Here is a 20,727-nt window from a genome sequence, read left to right on the forward strand (position 1 = left end):
CCTAAACGCACTATCTGTTCTGTGGGTAAGTCCTGTTTTATTTGCTAGTTAAAAAAACTGCAACCTTAATTTCATATATGCTTAAATAAAATAGTTGACTCCATAGCAAATTTCTAGTGCGATTTACTGTTCAGGCCAATTATAAACAATATTTCATATGAAAAAATAAATTAGGAGCTGTAGTATCAATTAAAAAGCTTGAAGAGTTGTCTCGGCTAAACTAAGTTTCTCCAATTCTCCAATGGCTGCTTCGAGCTTTTCCTTGTTGGAGAGCTGCACGTCTTCCGGCACCTTAGTTTGGTAATCCGCCTTGTCCATATCCTTCTGAATTTTCGACACAGTGGACTGCAACTGCTCTCTCCTCTTAGAAATTTTCACCAGCTCCTTAGCTGGATCAATGATGCCCTAAAAAGAAGGTGTTAGCAAGTTATAGACACCAAATTATTTGGAAAGTTTGAGTTGTGTTTTTCCTGCACCAAGGAATTTTGCCTTACCTGCAAAACAAGGTGGACCTCGCACTTGTCGCTGACAGTCAAGATCGCACATCCACTCGCTGGCGGTGCTTGCTCAAACTCAACCTTGCTGCAGTAGCACAATGTACCAATAGCCAACGCAAACTTTTCAATCTGGCTCTTCAGTTTAGCATCGGAACATTTGATGAAAACTGCAGACAATCTCGTAAGCTTATACTCTATTATAATACAGTAGACACAAACCTTCTGTCTTAACGTTGTTGAGCAAATTGTAGTTGGACCTAGCTGATCGAATTTCCTTCACGATTTTCTGGGTAAACTCGACATCGGTTTCAATGCTCTCATCACGCCAATTGCACTACAAACATTAAATTAGCAAGGTTAAAAATAGACAAAATGAAATGGATCTTGTTTAGAGGCAGAAGAGAATGATTTAAGGGTTGTACCTTTTCAACCTCTGGGTAAGGAGCCACACAGATGCTCTCAGGTGAGGATTTGTCTCGTCCAGGCAGCCTCTGGTAAAGCTCTTCAGTAAGGAATGGCATAAACGGTGAGAGGAGTCGCAGTGAAACGTCCAGTGTGGTGTGCAGCACGTTCAGGGCTGCAGTTTTCGCGCTTGCGTCACCAGATCCAAAAACTGGCTTCAGACACTCCAGATACACGTCACACAGGTCGTAGAGCCACAAGTTGTAGCAGGCTGTGGTGGCTGCTGGGAAGTCATAGCTCTCAAACCCCTTCTGGCATGTCTCCACTGCGTACGCAACACGGCTCAGCATCCAACGGTCGATTGAGGACAGTGAAAGACTCTTAATTTCCTACAATCGGGTTAAAATGAATATCAGAATGAGTAATATTACAGTTGTTATTAGCATGCATACAAGCAACGCAGTTTTAGTGATGGGTAACAAGATCCAAAAATATAAGTTTCAGTGCAAGGTATAGGAAACGTATGGCAATTGGCAACCCTTAAAAGAACAAATAGTATTGACTTAAAAGAAAAAAATTTAAATGGGATTCCAAAAATAGTTTCTTGGTCTTCATTCTTTAAATTATTACGAGACTTCAGGGAGGTACGTCATGCAGGGCCAAGAGTAACGCCAAAATAATGAACAAGGATTATTCTTTGTAATTCAAATCATGCTGGCCTCTATTATTAACCTTCAAATCGCATCCAGTAGAAGACTTGGCCATGCCAGCCTCTGCGAAACTTTGAGCGTGTTGAATCCACCTACTGAGGTGCAAATAGTTGCTGGGAGCGTTAGAAAGAGAGTTCAAAAGTTGCTCGTCGCATTTGGAGTGGCTAAATCCTTTGATGTAGCTGTGGTCAGCAAAAAACTCATCAAGCTGAGCGAAGTTTTTAATTTTCTGCTGGCCAAATTGCTTGAGCAGGCTTAGAGTTTGTGTAGAGAGATTGCTACCACCACCATCACCAGCCATAGAATTTGTAAAGGCACTCACAGCCACTGGTTTGAAGTCAGAACTGAAGTGAGACAGAGAGAACTTGGCAGCGTTCCACAATTTGTTGCAGAAGAAACGGTATCCCTGCACACGAAGAATGTCCAAATTGATGTCTCGGCCTGCAAATCAAATATGACAAAAACGCATTTTATTGGGGTGAAGGGATGACAGGGAGGCACAATTTACCTTGGCCCAAGTAGGCACAGAGAGCAAAACGCATGGCGTCAGCGCCACATTCAGGAATGCCGTTTGGGTAATCTTGCTTTTGACCAGCTTTAGCCTTGTCAATCTCCTTGGGGTCCAAGTTGCTGCCTTCAAGCGTTTTGTGCAGATCCTGAAAATAGACCAGAGAAAAAAATAAAATATAGTCTACATTAACAGTCAATAATTAGTTGAAACTCTGGATTTATCTAAGTCAGATAGTTGAGTTTTAGATTTTATTCCGCAGATTTTGCTAATACCAGTTATGACATCCAAATGATATTTTAGCTATGCGTCGATTTTTGCTAAATAGAGAAAAATGTGTAGTCTTTTACCTCAAGGGAAATTCCAGTGATCACATCCATTGGGTCAATGACATTGCCTAGAGACTTGCTCATTTTGCGGCCGTGAGCATCTCTCACCATTGAGTGCAAGAACACCTCCCTGAATATTCAGAATACGATTATCTCAATAGAATATTGTTATTGCAAGAAAAGGATTACTTGAAAGGCAGTTTTCCTAGAAGTCGCTGACCAAAGAAAACCATTCTAGCCACCCAGAAGAAAATGATGTCATGGCCGGTTTCCAGAAGCGAGTTTGGGTAGAAAAGCTCCAAATCCTGAGTCTGAAAATAGCGCAGCATATTAAATCAAGATGGAGAATATTATAAAATCACAACAAACCTTTTCAGGCCAACCCATCACGGAGAATGGGAAGAGGCCAGAGGAGAACCAAGTGTCTAGTACATCAGGGTCCTGTTCCAGTTTTATGTTCTTGTGGCCCAGCTTGGCAGAAGCTTTTGCAAAAGCCTCTTCTTGCGTTCGCCCACTAACCCAGATTTCGATTCCATCCTCCTGGAAAAAACAACAAATTCAGTTCATAATAAGTGCAAAAAACAGCATTTTGTTCCTGTTTGGATACTTAAATATTAAAAAATGGCTATGTTTTTTATTTACTCTAGATTATGAAAAGCATTAAAAGACTAGAGTTTGTTTAGTAGGGATTTTTTCTTTTGGGAACGTGATAATTGAACAAACCGTGGCTTTGGATCCATCACTGAGGAAGACCTGATAGGCAGGAATTCGGTGTCCCCACCAGAGCTGCCTGGAAATGCACCAGTCTCTGATGTTCTCCATCCAGTGGAACCAGGTCTTGGTGTGGTTCTCCGGGATGATTTTCAGGTCACCATTTTTCACCACCTCAATCGCTTTCTGCGCCATGGTGCTGCACTTCACATACCTAACAAACCACACTGAAGGTTTTAGCAGAAAGTGAAATAGTATTCCAAAATTCATACCACTGCGGCTTTATAAGCGGCTCAACGACGTCTTTGGAGCGGCTGCACATTGGCACCACCATGGGATTGTCCTGGGTACCTCGGTACACACCATTCTCCTCCAACCTCTTCAGTATTGCCCTCCTGCAGTTAAATCGCTTCATACCCTGTGCAAGGAAAAATAAAACTATAAATCAAATGAAGTTTGTGACTTGAAAATCTTACAGTGAACTCGCCGTAGTCTCCAATGATTATTCCTTCATCACTGAAAATGGTGATGAATGGCAGGTTGTGCCGCTTCCCAACTTCATAATCGTTTGGATCATGGGCAGGAGTGATCTTCACGGCACCTGTATAATTTCAGAGGTACAAAATTGCGGTGGAAAAAAAGGGAATCGGGAAGCGTCCATTAAAAGATTTTTCATAAATAATTGCTAGTTAGTTCATAGCAAAACATGTCCTTTTTACTAATTTTGTAAATAGATGAAAAAACAAATTGAAGAAAAATTCAGTAGTTCGAGCAGGAAATTTACAATTTGCTTGCACAGTAAGGAAGTGAAAATTAAAAATTTGTCAAGGGAGTCTTTAAAAAATTATTCTTAATCAGTTCAGGCAAAATTCCTTAACCTCCCGCATTAACGGATAGAATTTTTTCAATTATCTGTTTAAATTTGCTTCACTAATTAAATAATACGAATTGTTAAGTTTGTAGCTTTTATCTTAAAGGACTAATTTTTAAAACAAAGCTGATTGTTTTATCTACCTGATCCAAATTCGCGGTCAACAAATTCATCACAGACAATAGGAATCTTCCTGTTGCAGAAGGGATGCTGGATGAACTTTCCGTGCAAGTGCTTGTACCTGGGGTCCTCAGGATGGACAGCGACGGCCGTGTCGCCAAGCATGGTCTCCACTCTCGTGGTGGCAACCACCACTTCTCCGTCAGGCCCATCGCCGCCACCAATAATCTTGTAGGCGAAGTTGACAAGCACGCCAAACTCGACTTTCTCATCGTAGCCAGGGATGGACAGCAAGGTGCGGCCAGGCAGCTCCACCTTGTCCACCTCGATGTCTGAGATGGCTGACTTGAGAGTGCATGACCAGTTGACCAGTCGGCTGCTGCGGTAGATATCGCCTTCTTCGTGCAGACGCACAAACGCTTCCGTCACCGCTTTACACAAGTCTGGGTCCATTGTAAAGCGAGCGCGGCTCCAGTCATATGAGGAACCAAGCTTCTTCAATTGGTGATAAATTCGGTCACCCTTTCTGCAAAGTTAATATTAAAATTAAATTAAGGAATTCTTCAAAGATTATCAGGCGAGACACTTACTCGTTTTTCCATTCCCAGATTTTGCTGACAAACTTTTCCCTGCCCAAATCATATCTGGTGGTTTTGCTCTCCCTCCAGAGCTTCTTTTCGACGACAACCTGCGTCGCAATGCCGGCGTGGTCACAACCAGGCACCCACAAGGTGGTTTTTCCGTTCATTCGGTTCCTACAGGCACGATTATAGACTTTGGTAGGATTCTAATTTAATGCAAAATACCATCTCGTGATTGCATCTTCCACGGCATTGGTCAGAGCATGTCCCAAGTGAAGTGAACCAGTCACGTTTGGCGGAGGGATCACCATGACAAAGTTGCCTTTTGGGTTGGCGACGTTGAGGTCTCTTCCGTACTCAGGCTTGAAGAAGCCCTGCTTCTCCCACCACGGGTACCAGGCAGCCTCAACGTATTGGGGGCTGTAAGCGGACGGCATCGCATTGCTTGTGTCTTTTTTATCACCCTCTGCTGTCGGGACATCATACATTGCAGCCTCCATAGGCGCCTTCTTCACCTTTTCTTTTTTCTGAAAGAAAATTGATAAGTCTATGATATTCCTAAAAAATTAAAACAATTTTATTACCACAGCCTTCTCCTTGGCTGGTTGGCTGGTGTCCGACTTTTTCTTGTCTTGCTTTTCCTTGAATTTTTCAAGCTTGGCTAACTTCTTCGCCTCTTTCTCCAGCTGCTTGGGAGTCTTTGCCACCGTCTCACCTTCCGCGTCAGCCATTGTTTCGCCTATAAGTGAAACAGAATCCTGTTATCAACATCCGCAAATCTTATTTTCTGATGCAACTTTGATTATTATGCCATATTATGGGCTGGACAAGGCTGGTGTAGCGCGTCTAGCGGAGATCGAGGATCGAGAAGGAGAAACAATATTTAAATGCATTAAAAACATTAAAGCAAAGGATTTAACCAAATCTGAAAGCTTTAACTGAAGTTTAAAATAAATTTTTACCTTTCAAAATAAACCAAGAACTTCAGTAATAATTGCGGTCTGTAAATTGAACCAGCTGCGAGTGCTGATCCACGGCACAGCCCACGTTGCAGGAGGTGAATGCAATTTTTGTTGTGGTCGGAAGCTCACGGTACTTTTGGCTAGCGGAGCGCGTGCGCAAAAAGTTTAATAGCAAGGAGTGGCGCGAACGGGAAAGGGGAATTGTGAGCGTGAGCACAATACGTTTGACGAAAACGATAAATATGAGTTGATAAAAATTATATGATACAGCTAGGTTCTCATAATCAGCTAAACTGACTTTTCGTTCATTTAGATCTGCTCTAAGAAAATAATGGTAATGATAATGATACACCAGAAAACAGGAATAATGCCACATTTTTACTTTTATTTGACTCCAAAGATTGAATTTAGCAATCTGACATGAGATGACACAAACGTTCTTTTTTTTGGGGGGAGGGGGGGGGGCTAATCAAAACCTATTTTCATTTTTTTTTAAAGACTGATCGACATTTATTTGTACACCACGCTATAACCGTTGTAGAAGCATTCATAAATGTGTGTACAAAGAGACAACAAGCATAGTAACTTCCAATTTCATTAAATAATGTTGTATAAAAATATCAAATACGGATCTAATATTTACAAAAACAGCCAAGTAAAAATAGTGTACAATTTGAAGAGACAGATCATCCAAAGTTCTCGAAGTGGTGAATAAAATATGGCAATTTACGTCCCCTGTTGACGTCTTCACAGGCAGTCATGACACTTTTGGTCAGCGGGCGCGGCCCGCAACTGAAAACTCCAATTTTACTCACATAGCTGTGCTTCTTTTGCACAAATTTAAGGAACGAGGTCATGTCAGGCCGACCAAAGTGGTTGACTGCCTTCAGACCAGTGAACATGGAAGTGTTTGACAGTCGCTGGAAGTGGTTCTCACAAATGTACTGCAAAATAATAAGAATAAGTGTTCAAAGTGTGTAAGATATTACCCAGTAAAGAATCTTTGCATTACTACATACCAACATGGTTGTGCGAAGATCAAATTTGTGGAAAAATTGAGTGATGAAAATGTGAATTTCTAACACGGACGTCACGTCCTTCTTTTCTACGTCGCGAAGGACGTCAATGAACCACTCAAAGTGTCTGTGCGAGGGGCAAATCCACAAAAAGTACACCTGGAGAAAGAAAATTTTTATATAAAATGGTTGTAGAAGCGTTGCAATTTTGCAAGCAAACCTTTTTGCAGGCAACGCCTGAATATCTGTTTGTGGACGTTCCAAAAACAAGATCATTGAGAATAGACGCGTAGGGTGTCACTCCGATACCTCCCCCAACCATCACAGCAACTTCAAATTTGTACCAATCTTGATTGCCACCACCAAAGGGACCTTCTAGCCTTATCTGAAAATAAAAGGTATTAAGGGGTTAAAACGTTATTTTCTTGATATTGAGCTAAATTTAAAAACTCTAAGAAATATCAATGTTACCAAGTCAAGTTTCAATCAACAAAATTGCTTCACTTTCTGAAATCTGTTTTTTTAACTAAATATAAAAAATAAATGTATGAAGGTGTTTTTATTAATAAAAAAATATAATAATTTATATTCCTACATTTTCTCTAAAAAATGTACCTTTGGATTATCGTCTTCACTGGGTGTGAAGTTTGCGGGGTCAAAAAAGTTTCTCAACTTCCAGGTCCAGGGACCTTGCGCCTTGATATGACAGGAGAGGAAATTCTCATGCGGAGCAGAGGTGAGGGTGAAAGAGTGGAATTCTTCACTCTTGAAAGCGGTGCACGACAAACGCACCCACTGACCAGAGAGGTACTTGAAGTTGGGTGGACGGTAGAACTTTATTTTGATCACGTCTGAAGGCAGCAGCTCAGTTTCCAACACGTCCAATTCCATGAATTTGGTTCTTAACGAAACGACCTATTTGGAAAGTCAGAAAAAAGTGCGAGTGATTATTTGACATAATACAACAAGCTCAATTTCATTTATGGAAATTAGAAAATTGAATGAAAATAAATTATATCACCTTTTTTCTAACCAAAATTATATAGATTGCATAGTATTGCAGGTGTATATGTCAGATTTGGTTAAATTGTAAATTAAAATAATTGAAATCCCACCTTATCGAGAACGTAAATTGTGCCAGGTACGACGAGGAAAATCCAGAAACGAGGGGGGCCGCTTATCCTTGCGAGGCCGTGCAGCAGCGACAAAATGTACAGGGCAATGTAAAGTGAGTGGGTTGTCCAGAAAAAGTTGTAGGCACGCTTTCGGATAAGCGGATGAGCGAAAATAAAGATGATCACCATTATCACAAAAAGTAACACTCCGGTCAAGCCTGAAAACATAGAATACGAGTTGATTTTTTAGAAAATTATTTATTTAAACATCACCAAATGAAAATTGATATTTGGGAGCAAATAACACTTTGACAAATATTGCTCTTAAATGTCACTTTTTCGCGTACCTCCTTTAAAAAACTTCTTGTTAAGAATAATTGTCAACCTCTATATTTATGAGAAATCAAAATGGGTAAAATATTACGTTGCAAAAACAAAAATAGTTTATATATATTTAGCAATTACTGTGAAACAAAACGGTGTGAAAATATTACCTGTCAACGTTTGGAAAAGCCAGAAAGAAATGCCTGGTCGGTAGTCTGAGGAAAAGTGGATTTCTCTGGTGAGACACCTGAGATGCTCGATGGGCTGCGTGCTGATGTGGTAGAAGTTGACAATGTGGCCGATTGAGTGGATCACAGAGAACAAGAGGGCGGTGCAGGCCACGATCTTGTGGAACTGGATGTGCGCGTCCAATGGAATATATTGCTGCACCGCGAACTCTTTTAGTTTGGTCAGCAAGTTTCGGGACATTGTTAGCAGCAGTAAGGAGTAGCAGAAGGAGAGGGAGGCTGCGGAACCGCGAGTGATTGCGATTCCCACACCCATGATGTGGCGAAGGTCGGTGTGCTCGGCCATAAACGAATAATCTGAGGAGTGAGTAAAAAATAATTGAAAGTCAAAATAGATAACATTTTCGCGGACCATTAAACTATAGTGAAACACTCGTTGAAAAGAAAAAATAAATAATACTCACGTATGAATCTCTCCACAAACAAGGCAACAGTGATGACATAGAAGACAAACAAATAAAAAATGTTCTGCCTGTTTTCCTCCAAGAACGTTGTCAGAGAATCCCACTGACGGAAAACCCAGTTTCGGCGCCCCTCATGCATGTTTGAGTCCACGTGGAAGGATGTCATCCTGATAATTGATAGCGAGAATCAAGAAACTGCTGTTAAATTCTGAATGATTAGCACACCTTGCGACGTTGGTGGAGGTGTCCAAGAAGTTTTGTTTGGCACCTTTACAGTCAAGACCAATAGCCACAAATTCACCTCTGTACTCCTTCATCATCAGTTTGAAATCGTCGTAAGTCAAGTGTTCCTTGTGCTCAAGCCCGGCATCCGAAAACATGCCATCAATCAACTCAGTTACGCTGTTTTCCGACAGGCTGGTTGTCTTGGCAATTTCCACCAGTGAGCGAAGCATTTCTGAGAGTTCGCCTTTGTCGATGACTCCGTTACGGTCGTTGTCGCACATGTCGAAAATTATACGCAGCTTGTCGTTCGTTTGACCTCGTGAGAAAAGAACAACGGTGTCCAGGAATTCCTGTTAATTTTAAATAATCATTATTATGAAATATTAATTATAAGAACAATTTAAAATGTTGGCAAGGGGCAAAATATATGTTAAGATCAAAGCCACTTGTTCCGTTTGTGTCATTAAACTGAAAAATCTAGACTTAAACGTAAGAAAAAAATTTTTGGGAGCTAAAAATTGACTAACCTGGAAGGAAATGCGTCCATCACCATCTTTGTCTACAATCTGGAACATTTTGCAAACGAAGACCGCGTCGGGTTTCATGCCGAGGGCGGAAGCAAACTCAGCTCTGGAGAGAGACGTGCGCATCACCATCATCACGTCGCTGGTCACGTCCTCAAGTTTGCGCTTCTCGCCAGGTCTCAGCCCAAAGGTGAGTGCATAGGCTTCTCTGAAGAAATGCTCGAGGCGCTTTTGGCGGCGCTCCTTGGTCTCTGCGTGCGCCAGCATATGTTCCCTGTTCACGGGTATCACTTCAATCTTGATTTTGTGCGTCGTGAGGAAGGTATCCAGCTTGTGCATGAACTTCTTTCGCAATCCCAGATTGTCGAATTCCAAAACCAAATCGTAGTCACGAGGAACCTTCAGAGACGAAAAAAATATTAAATGATATCTCATAAATAGGTAGTACTATATTAGCAGAAGAAATGGAACACATTTTAGTATTTTAAGAGCGAAAAGAGATAGTTGTAACAAATTTCTAATTTTGGCAATAAACACAAATCTACAAAAATATTGAACAATTTTTAAATAAATATAATATATTTTATCTAATCGATCTTAGCATTTATTGGTTATAAGAAATGGTCTAAACTTAATACATTTCTCACATTAAGAAATAACATTTATGAATAAATATAATAATATCCTATTCTAATCTTATTTTTGTGTTTTTCAATTGATTTCTTAAATGTAAGAATTCAAAAATATTTTTTATTTACAGACTACTTACACCAAAACTGTATCGTAAATAGAGCTAGAAAAAGGACACAAAATACTTGTTCTCACCCTGATGAGAATCATTGGCTTCTTTCTGGAGTCTGCAGTTTCCTCGATGACTAATGTATCAACGCCAGAGAAGTCTGCCTTCCTCAGCTTCTCGCCTTTCCTGTTGACGATGTAGACAGATTGCTGCGGGCCGAACTTGAAGTTGACCACTCGCTTGTGGTTGAGGCGCAGCCACTCTTTCACAGCCATCTTGTCCACGCTCTTGCCCTTGTCGTTTTCCTCCTGGCGCATTTTTAGACGACGCCGCCGACCGTTCTGCAGCTTCACAACCCCGTAGGCAGCGCCAGCGCACAAGATCGGGACAAAGCCCAGGAAAACGCAAGCGTAAATGTACACTAGTTCACTTCCCTGTAGAGAAAAATAGTTTGAAATCTCTTCTTGGAAATTTTCAGAAAATTTACCTCAAAATAATCGTAGCCTCGAAGATATTTGCAATTTTCCAACTTATCAGGAGTCAGCTGCTCATTCTGTGGGCATGGATCTCCTTCTCGAAAGAAAAATACATCTTTCTGGATTTCATCCGGCTGAATAGAGGTACTGTTGATTATTACATCATAGAGAGAGATTTTCTTGATTTGTTTGATCTCTTCTTTGGTGAAAATCCTATACATTACAACAGTTGACATTAACTGAAAAACAAATTTACTCTCCCCGACATACCCATTGTCTTCATTTTCAAACCAGAAGCGGTCAGCGTCTCTTATCCTGGTAAACTGGTCAACAATGATGGCACTGAATAGTGGCCCAGGGTTATTGTAGCTCTCCAGCATTCCTCCAATGTAAAGGTCGATGTCGTCCAAACGTCCATTGTATGCGCTTTCGAGTTTCTCAAACAACTCGGGCCGCTCCTGTGCCAACTGCGGGTTTATTTCGGTCCAGTTGGTGATTTTTGGCAGGTGGAACGCGTGTCGGACAGTATTGTAATCAGGCAGGCCGTTGTCTCTGCCTCGCATGATGTTAAGGGCGCCCAAGTCGCGTCTGGAAAAGTCCATTGGGCCGAACAGTTTGTCCCGCACGTCGGAGCAAAGGAAAGTGTCTTCCCTCTCCGCGATTTGTGAGGACATGCCCAAAATGAGCTCTTCCACCGTGCTGGCGGCCAAAACGTCCTGAAATGTTGCAATTGTATGATCTAGTTTGGACCGGGATAAATAAATTCATACATTTGAGTCCCACCAAGTGGAACATAGTCGGATGGCCTTGAAGCCAGAGGACGTTTCTCTGAACTCGCACTTTGTGTTTCTCCTTAGGATGCCAGGAGGTATGAGAGTGTGGCCGAAGCGAAAGGCGGCACTTTGGAAAGCGTGGCTCACACCTGGATGCACATCCATGATATACCCTTTGTATGCGGGAATTTCTGTTCCCAAAAACGCTGGCAGGTACTCGTACATGATGATGTTCTAAATTCATATTAAAAATAAAAATATATACATAATTATGAGCGCTACAAACCTGTATGGTGGCGATTACAATTCGCCTCGCTCGCTGGAATACTTCCTCGTCGGGCCAGTCAGGGTTTTCCTTCTGTACCCTGGCAGCTACAACATTGTGGTAGCGGAAGAACAAGATGCCAAAGGACAAGAGGGCAGGATTCTGATTTGTTCTTGGATCACCAAGCACTGCAAAAACCAACAAAATTATTTGAAAACTGAATTTAATATTTCAAAGATTTGCTTTCGCGCATATTTTCATGTTTCAATTTTTTTCTCGATTGCTGCCGAAAGAATGTCCTCACATTATTATGATAAGGAAAAATTGTGTCATTTCTTTTTTATCGGAGGGAAAAGCCAGATAGAATTCTTTGCCGCGAAAATTGTAAATTATTTGACCAGGGAATAACTCACTTATAATAAAGAGAGGATTTATTTTCTTCTCTAAACTTACAGTAAAGTCTCTCCGGGTTGAACATTCTAAGGACGTGCGGCGCTGGAGAGTTGAATAGTGGCACTCTGGCGTGGTTTTTGGGGGGCATGCTGAGTTCTATGCTGGCTGCTTGCGCCTCATCCTTGTCCTGCTCCTCCTTGGTGCTGTTGGCCGCGTTGCTGAGCGGATCGGCAGCTGCCGTGAGGAAGGATCCGTTCTGGAAGGAGCGCATCGCGTTCACCCACGCCTCTGACGTGCTGTAAACGAAGGAGCCGTCGATCCAGCTTGAGGCGCGGTTGACTTGCTCGCGTGGGCTGTTCGGACTCTGGCCGGTGCTCTTGTCGTAGCCGGCGCGGTGGAACGGAATGTACTTGTCGCCGCGACACTCCTGATCGTACATCTCGTCGCACTTGTCGATCGCGATTTTGTGCACTTCGATTGGACAGCCGCTCTCGCTGGCCATCAGGATTTCGCCTGAAACCATCTGACCTGAGGGGATTCAATGAGATATATTGATCAATAACGATGAAAAAGCGTTTCGTAATTTACCGAAAAACGCGAGTAGCGCAGTCCTGTTGAGCGCGGAGGGCAGTCCTTCGTCGCCCTTCATGAACAGCTGACTTAGTTTTCTAGGACTGGGTCTGTGCTGGCCAGCCAGCATGTAGACGCCATCAGAGTACGCGGGAGGCACCTTTCTCGTTAGTCTGCTCTCTAAAATTCCAATGATTTTAATTAATAATTGGCTAAACGAATCGTTTAAAATTACGTTTTTCAAATAAATCATTACTAGGCAACTCTAAGAAAAAGTTGAGAAAAAAATGTGGTTTACAGAAAGTGAGTTTACGGATTGATGGTATGGTGATAGTGTATGAGACACATAAGACTGTACGCGGGAATCAATATAAAGTCCCCTGAATCTGCTCACGGAAGAGAACTATATAGCGTGGAATCAACCCTCAAACGTGCCAGATATACAAATAATTCAATATCTTTCAAATTAAATTTAAGCTGTCCTTCCATTTACTTAGAAGAGCTCAATTAAGAATTTGAGATACTTACGTAAACTTTAAATGAAATTTGATATAATTACAATCGATAAAGACATTATAATATATTTTATATGCTATTTAAAAACAAATAATTAATACCGTTGAAAAGATTCTGGATTGAATGGCATTTTAAAAATAGCACTCTTTCCAGCAAACTAAAACACTAATTAATTGGCACTTAAAATGTATTAGAATTATAAAAAAGTGTAAAGAAGTATTAATCAAACCTAATCAAAGTCTCGTCTATTGTAATACAGAAGCATCTAGAAGGATTACTTCAACAAATTGTTCTGGTGATTATTTGAGCGAATTCGATAAAAATCAGAAAACGCGGATGGTTTAAAATTAGAAAGGAAATCAGGTAACAATCAGAGTAATGCGATTGGGAGTGATTTGTGGGGCAACTATTTTAAATTCCAGGATGTACGTGAATAGAGCTATTAAATCGGAGGGAGAAAATGCGAAAAGCAAGGCCGCGGGGATGCTTAGTGTGTGGCGAAACTCTCGCCTTGGCAGCGCATCACCTAATTGAGACTCGCTTGATCGGCTCATCTCTTCGATAATTAGCTGATTACGCCGAGGGCCGAAACCTGAGCGCGGATGGTTGAGACTATTTTGCTCTGCTGACATAATACATATAGAAAATCCAAGGCCTGTGCACTAACTTTCTATAGCTGGCTGATCCACATTTTCAGCGTGGCAGCCAAGCCGCCGTCGTCGTTAATAATTTTTCGATCAAGAACACGCCAAGAGAGACAGGTCAAGTTCGAGAGATTGGGCAATGTAAGACACGTTTGGTTTGAAAGAGTCATGCAGAGTGACATTCCTTTCTATTATGTGGGGGCGAGATTAATTTATTACTACGGTTGGCACCTGACAAGGTGAACCATTTCTCACAGGTCACCGAAAACGCGACAAATATACGATCTTCTAATGAACTGCGAGTTGCTGGCCCAGTTTGAACGCGCATTATTGCTCAAACGCAAGCAGGAGTGGAAACTGGAAACGCAATACGTAAAATGATCCGGTTTTATTGCTTACCCGTGGAGCCCCAGTTGGGGTGGGCCAAGTTGTTGAACCAGCCATCGTAGCGCTGCCTTTCTGAATAGCTTTGAAGATTTTCTGCAACAATAAAATCACCGACCGGAAGAGCACATTATATTTTTTATGCCTTGGAAATGGAGAAACTTAGCTTTATTGCACTGTTTGCAAAATATTCCCTTGAACCCTTTTCACATATGTGAGTTTAATTACCAAAACAATAGTTCTCCGCATTTATAATAATATTTGACTAAAATTAAATATATTCCTGGCTAGGGGCGAACCCATAGTAAGCCCGATAAATTATAAAACAGCACACCTTGCAAAATGAGCTAAGAGGACGACGCTGATCAAGTAGTTGCACATGACCTGCGGAGAACAATAAACTATATGATCAACAGCGGCACCCACTTGCAATCAAACACGCGTGGCTAAACAAATAAAAAAATAAACTCGTGGGCTTTCAGCACCCTTGAACATTAAGAGTGAAATGAAACATTCAATCTCCAAAAGAATTAACCGTATTAAATTTAGCACTTTTGGAAAGTATACAATGAACCAAAATCAAGATAAGTTAATGTGCGAGCACCGGCTCAGGAAAGGCTTATTAAAATCAATTTATGTGTCAGGTGTGTAAGTGGATACGATCTCAAATATTTAAGCCTTGCAACGCGCGAATAAATTCGCTTGACGAATCAATCAAAATTTCAGCTGTGTGTGGCGGGCGTTGCGGTGATTTCAACGCTCGGTGAACAACCGCCGCGTTTGAGGAATGTGCAATAAAAATAAAATAAATATTCCGATAGCTTTGGAGTGCCACGCTGACGTCACTCCGCTCCAGAATGTCAGGTGCGCAAGGGCACGAACGGTTTTTGCCTTTGGTCTTCCGATTCTGGCCGATTGGCGGTTAATTAATTAAGCGCTGCGATGCAGATCAGACACAAATTGGGCGTAAAATGAACAATAATTGATCGACGCGCTGTTTGCTTTCGTAACGAGCCTTGGTTTAGTCGACATGCAGGGGTCAGGCTTAAATAATTGGCTTGACATATGAGGCTGATTTATAAACGCCGCTTCACCTTACTGAGTGAGGTAGATCGAAATGAGAAGATTATTTTTCCCATTTAAAATGAAAACAAAGTCAAGGCAAAATCGTTCAGCTGAACGCTTCTAAACTTCCAAGGAACTGATTTTGTCACGTCTGTGTGAGTGGGTTGGCAAATATTTTTTGGTCTATATGCACGAATGAAAAATAAGAGGGCACTCATATATTCAAATGACCTCCAATTTTCTCTCAACGTAAGATTTTCTCCGCTCATTTATCCAAATATTCTACAAAAATAATGAGCCACTGTGCTGTTAGTCTCAAACTAGCTGTTTTGGGTTAATTTTTAAGCGCAGGAAAGAGACAAATTTCACCGTGCGATGAGCGCAGACAGCGCTTAACTAAATGATTTCTCTTTCTAAATGGATGCAAATGCATATACATTACTGTACTTGCACGCTTCACATAATGAGACAGCTGCTGAGCACGTCCAGAGACAAAGGCGACGTTATCTTTATTATCCCCTACATTATTTCGAGCGGTGCAAAAAGAGAAAGGAACGTCAATTTGAGCCTAATCAATTTACCCGCAAACATTTACACTTAAGAACAAGCAGAGCATTTCCAATTGATCCTTTTGTCAAGCAATCGTGACCTCATTTTAACAGCGCGAGGATACAAAGGAGCAAGAAAAAATTGATTCAATATACATTATTATTAACGAGAGAGTCTCGCGTTTGCATTTTGCACCCATCAATAAAAGTCATCGTGATGGGATTGCCGCTGAGTTCCGCGTTGCAATAATATCACATCAGCATTAAAAAATAATTACATTGATCGTGCATTAAGCTGAAATCACGATCGGACTCAGTCAATTCTTATATAGCAGAGAGCCGGGCAACATTGAAGAGAGAGCGGGCCGTAAATGAAATAATTAGCACCTGCAGACACACAATCAATCACCGCGATCGGCGTCTTTTCTTTTCGAGGCTTTTTATAAACTAATTAGTCGAATTACATGTCGCTTTGATCAACATTCTGACTGTTCATTGATCGCGACGTGGTGTGTGCGGCCGGGCACCACCTCCGCGCACACCGGAGACGGTGCAAGAAGCAGGGCGAAAGGCGCGACCTTGGCCAACAGGAACCGACCCATGCAGCGAGCCGCTCTGTCAGACTGACTGGTCCGCGTTTTGCAAGCTCAGGTTGATTACGCGTGTGTTGCTGAATTTCGCCAGGTGTCAAATTGGCCTGGAAGGAAATTCGCGGCACGAGCCGCTCGATTTCGGAACACTCACTGTTTCTAAGAATGTCTGGCTCACTTCCAAGCGGGATCGCCTTAAATATTTGAGTCAAATATATAAATAACGAATTGAATTGGACTATGTCTTCAAGATAATGCAATTAACATCAAATAAAGCTACTGGGGAACTCATCTTCTATATATAGCAAAAGAAAGTGTTAGAATGTGAAAACTGCGAATTGAAGATTGCACACCGTGAGGTCGAAGGGAGCTAGAAACGCTCTTCCGTCACATCCATGATTATTCATAAAAAGCAAAATCGCGGCTCTCACTGCGAGCATGAAGTACTCGCGGTCTGGAAAGTGCCGGATTGGGGGCGTACGGAGGACTGACCTGTGGAGGCTGCGGCCGCCAGCAGCAGCGCCGCAAATAGCCCTCTAAGGGCTGACGGCATCTCGGGGGCCGGGGGCCCGCCTGTCTTCTTGTCTCGGGACTCTGGCCGCCGTCCGCGGCTGGTTCCGCAATTGAATTCGAACGCGTGCAGCACCGACAGAACCAAACGCCAGCTCTCACGACTCGGCTCTTCGTGCTCACCGCGCTCTCAGCCAAACTTTCACCTGTAAGACGTAACGTCACGAGCCGAGTGCCCGTCCTGACGCAGAGATGGCGCGACCCTCCGCACACCCGCCAGTTAAGAGTTGGGCCCTTTGCTTTGCTCGATCTCTCGCCCACAATCAGATGAATGATAATTCCATGCGCGCCGAGGCCGTTGCGTTTTTTCCCAGACGCGTTCACAACAGTTGATTTTTCTCCGCAGATACTGCTGCCGTCGCTCATTGTTGCAGCATTAAAAAATTTGCGTTTTAATGTATGCATGCACGCGCCGGAGGGTGCCATGGAAAACAACCGAAGTGAATGCGCTGTGCAGCGTTCAAGGAAAATGTCCTCGGTACTACAATGTAGTAGTTGATTTGCAAGGAACGGTTAAAGAAGTTGAAAAAAACCATGGAGATTGTTTCAATGAAAAATTGATCAAGGTATATTTTTTTATAAAAAAATCAAAACATATATTTAAATATTCTTTTGCTTGAAATATTTATTGAAACATTTTTGACATTGGTAATGAGACACCACATGAAAATATAAAGTTTTAGTGTTGTAGTTGGTATTAAAATACAGTCGATGATGGGGTACTTTTATTGTTTAATTTAATATTGGGGTTTCAAAATTAATGCCAAAATATATTTGGTTATTATGGTATTCAGTAACATTTAAATAGAATATTCTTAAAAAAGTGACTAATTAGATATTTATTTGTGAGTCACATGCTACCAAAAAATGGCATTGAAATCTCAAGCGCATCTAAAAAATTTCCACTAAAACTGACTCAATCAAATACTCAAAAAGGTGAATAAGCGGGTAAGATACACAATAAACAAGCTCCTCCCTTTTACTCGATAAACCGCAATCCAGCATTTACCGTGATATTTATGTACATACTCCTCACACTATACAATAACGCGGTTATACAATAATAGCAACATATTCTGCACACGGCCGACGTCGTTGATTGCGATTTGAATACCTGCAATGACTCACATGAGTTACGAGAAGAAGAGGCGCATCAAGCTTGCAAAACGTCGTGAACCTTGGCTCTCCGAAACAAGTCAAGTGTAACTGCGCTCATTAATTATTTTTATTGACTAATTGTTTCACAACCAAGCGATACTGTATTATGTAGTAGGAAATTATTAAATTTGGGGTGTGCTGTGCTCTGTCATGGGAGAGCACAGCCAAGGCTGACTCATGACTCGTTACCTTATATAATGGCAAACGAAAGAAAATCACGGCGGAGACACGCAAAAATAATAAACTTAATGATAGGAGGTCTTTTTATAGAACACTGTTGCTCGCCTGCCGCTATCATTATCTTTTAACAATAAAATGGATTTACAGCTCCTTTTTCACCTCACATATCTCCAGCAGGGATCTCCGCGGCGAGGTAAATGAGTTAATTCCTACATTTCTATGCATCAAACTGCTTTGCTTTAACAAGTTTTTCAATAAAATGAAACAGCGTTATTTACTTTGATGCATTGACAAACGACGGTTGTTCTAGCAGTTTTAATCTCATGACAAGTCTGATGGGCTTAAAAAGTGGTCATAAATATTAAATGATGAAGTGCAAATGTCAGATATAGAAATGGATAATGGCGTTTTCCACACTGCCACATCGTAAATATGCAGTGTCGAGAATTGAGTTGTTTAACAGCAAAAGGACAGACTTGGAAGCGGCACACTCAATGACACATTGCTCAACGGTTCAATTCCAGTAATTTGCGACGTGCACATGCAAATTCGCCTGCTGGTGCACCACGCAGCCTTATTTTCTGACAAAGCGTGCAGCAACCTTGCAGAAAAAGACACGGCAAGCGCGGGATCCAATTTTCTACGCTGGAGACGGTCCAGAATTTACAATAAGCGGCCAAATGTCAGCACCCAGGTTGCGTCACTGCTTTGAGCCAATTTTCTTTCAGGCTGCTGGGAGCCGAAAGAAGAGCCGGCCTGACCAAAACACCGAAAACACGAAGCGCGCGCGTGCTCCGAAAAGGCAAAAAATATCGGACGAGGCTGTTTTCAAGAGCGACGCCGGAAGAACACAAACAATTTCGAGGCCTTGCTGCAGCTCGCGCGAATGCATCCCCCGCGGCACTTTCACTTGAGCGCAGCGTTGCGTCAGCTCGCAGGCAGAATTATTAATAGGCAGCGCCTGCTGATAACGCCGAGGCGAACACACACACCAGCCAGCCAGCCAACCTTAGAGCCCTAAGCTGGCCAGCAGATGCATTGCTTCAAGTAGGCGACTTTCTTTGCGGTTTTCGGAATGCCATACCAGCGGGAAATGGCAGAGTGATGAAATTTGCTGGTCCTCGAGGCAGATTTTTTTGGTATTTAAAATAATTGCAATAAAAGTAAAATTTAATCTTTCGTCAAATCGTTTTTGCAGACACATTGCTTGGAGATAATTTGTTTTTGATTTCATCACACTTAAGAAATTCTGTGATTTCAAAGTAAATCTTATTGTTTATTTCATTTAACTATAGTACTTCATTAATTTCAATTTAGTTAATTTATTAAAAGCTAGTTAACGATTGAATTCAATTTAGAGAAATATGGATAGAATTTTAAACCATTTTTAAAGGTTTGAATAATATTGAGGTGCAGCGTACTGATTCATATTCAGCAGCAATAATCAGCTATTGCGTCAACCGTCTGAAACTTTTACGGATGCCGTTCATGCACAGGATTTTAATTAATCGGCTGAGGACTGCAGCCAGTAGGTTACACTGCACAAGGATCACGTAGCGGCAGTGGCTGGCGCAACGCCCTCGTCGCGAGCATCCACCGCGAACATGCGACAATGTGTGTGCTCGCGCCGAGCGATCGTTGTCCCCTCATCAGCAGAAAAGAGAACGCGCATCATCACGTGTGTCGCGTTATTGTCGCTGCGGCCGATTTCGCTTTCGATTTGGTTCAATAGGCGACGCAATTAGTATGAACCAAAAGAGCCCGCGTCGCGTTCGAAGCCAAAGAGAAACTGTATGCGGGCCGCCTGCGAAACATTTTTGATTTTAACCTGTCTGCAGGAATGCAGGAAAACAGGAGACAAAACGTCCTTTGCCTACATACGCATTTCAAAATGAAAAACCAGAGAAACTGCTTTCGGAATTAATATGCGGGAGTAAGAGTGTTTTTTGGTCAAGTAAATTTTTTAATAATGATGTAATTGTGGAGCAGTCTTTCCTGGTTATGCCATCAAGGCTTAATTGCCATTCAGTTTTCTAATAAATTGGCTCTTTGAATTAAAAGGAGTTTCTCAGAAATCGGGAAAAAAGTTTCTAGTAGTTTCAACATACTTTGGTACATCAGATTTTTATTACATTGGATCCTCCGTACAATAAGGTTTATTCAATTTCTCGAAACCTATTTTTCGTCACGATTCTCGGGTACACCCTTTTGGCATTTTAGATACCAGGAAAGCGAATCGAATGTGTTTCAGTCAGTAATGGGATTCCCTACTCCTGGGGCAGCAAAGGTTAAAGAATCCATTTCGCTGA

At 41.8% G+C, this 20,727-nt stretch overlaps 2 protein-coding genes across 3 annotated transcripts; both read right to left on the bottom strand.

Annotated features, from left to right (window-relative positions):
* Positions 1 to 99: 99 nt before the first annotated feature.
* ValRS (Valyl-tRNA synthetase) lies at positions 100 to 5,838 on the bottom strand. 2 transcript variants are annotated; one of them, XM_065486455.1, is made up of 17 exons: positions 5,692 to 5,838; positions 5,314 to 5,468; positions 4,955 to 5,256; positions 4,739 to 4,903; positions 4,172 to 4,674; positions 3,634 to 3,758; positions 3,430 to 3,575; positions 3,170 to 3,371; positions 2,816 to 2,986; positions 2,636 to 2,757; positions 2,468 to 2,576; positions 2,118 to 2,265; positions 1,932 to 2,050; positions 920 to 1,288; positions 717 to 831; positions 495 to 664; positions 100 to 405 (listed from the first exon to the last, which is right to left on the bottom strand). In XM_065486455.1, the coding sequence occupies exons 2-17, from the start codon at positions 5,458 to 5,460 to the stop codon at positions 190 to 192; spliced, it is 3,129 nt and encodes a 1,042-aa protein (XP_065342527.1). In that variant the 5' UTR covers positions 5,461 to 5,468; positions 5,692 to 5,838; the 3' UTR covers positions 100 to 189. The 2 variants fall into 2 exon arrangements, with proteins under 2 accessions (XP_065342527.1, XP_065342526.1); XM_065486454.1 differs by having other exon boundaries at positions 1,632 to 2,050.
* A 332-nt stretch (positions 5,839 to 6,170) lies between these two features.
* Positions 6,171 to 17,209, bottom strand: Duox (dual oxidase). Its single transcript, XM_065486453.1, has 18 exons — positions 17,003 to 17,209; positions 14,323 to 14,403; positions 12,782 to 12,943; positions 12,254 to 12,721; positions 11,822 to 11,988; positions 11,533 to 11,769; positions 11,033 to 11,478; positions 10,774 to 10,975; positions 10,373 to 10,720; positions 9,551 to 9,946; positions 9,024 to 9,373; positions 8,799 to 8,965; positions 8,317 to 8,691; positions 7,823 to 8,040; positions 7,323 to 7,622; positions 6,928 to 7,092; positions 6,711 to 6,866; positions 6,171 to 6,635 (listed from the first exon to the last, which is right to left on the bottom strand). The coding sequence occupies exons 1-18, from the start codon at positions 17,061 to 17,063 to the stop codon at positions 6,378 to 6,380; spliced, it is 4,557 nt and encodes a 1,518-aa protein (XP_065342525.1). The 5' UTR covers positions 17,064 to 17,209; the 3' UTR covers positions 6,171 to 6,377.
* Positions 17,210 to 20,727: the final 3,518 nt, after the last annotated feature.

Source organism: Cloeon dipterum, chromosome 3, assembly GCF_949628265.1.
Source record: "Cloeon dipterum chromosome 3, ieCloDipt1.1, whole genome shotgun sequence".
NCBI classification, from domain to species: domain Eukaryota; kingdom Metazoa; phylum Arthropoda; class Insecta; order Ephemeroptera; family Baetidae; genus Cloeon; species Cloeon dipterum.

Coding starts and splice junctions, on each gene's coding strand:
- Duox (XM_065486453.1), bottom strand. CDS start 17,063: ATGCCGTCAGCCCTTAGAGGGCTATTTGCGGCGCTGCTGCTGGCGGCC. Junction 11,770..11,821: donor TTGTAATCGCCACCATACAG/GTTTGTAGCGCT, acceptor ATATGAATTTAG/AACATCATCATGTACGAGTA. Junction 9,947..10,372: donor AGCCAATGATTCTCATCAGG/GTGAGAACAAGT, acceptor TCGTCTCTGAAG/GTTCCTCGTGACTACGATTT.
- ValRS (XM_065486454.1), bottom strand. CDS start 5,460: ATGGCTGACGCGGAAGGTGAGACGGTGGCAAAGACTCCCAAGCAGCTG. Junction 3,372..3,429: donor CCGCTTATAAAGCCGCAGTG/GTATGAATTTTG, acceptor GTGGTTTGTTAG/GTATGTGAAGTGCAGCACCA. Junction 665..716: donor CAACAACGTTAAGACAGAAG/GTTTGTGTCTAC, acceptor GATTGTCTGCAG/TTTTCATCAAATGTTCCGAT.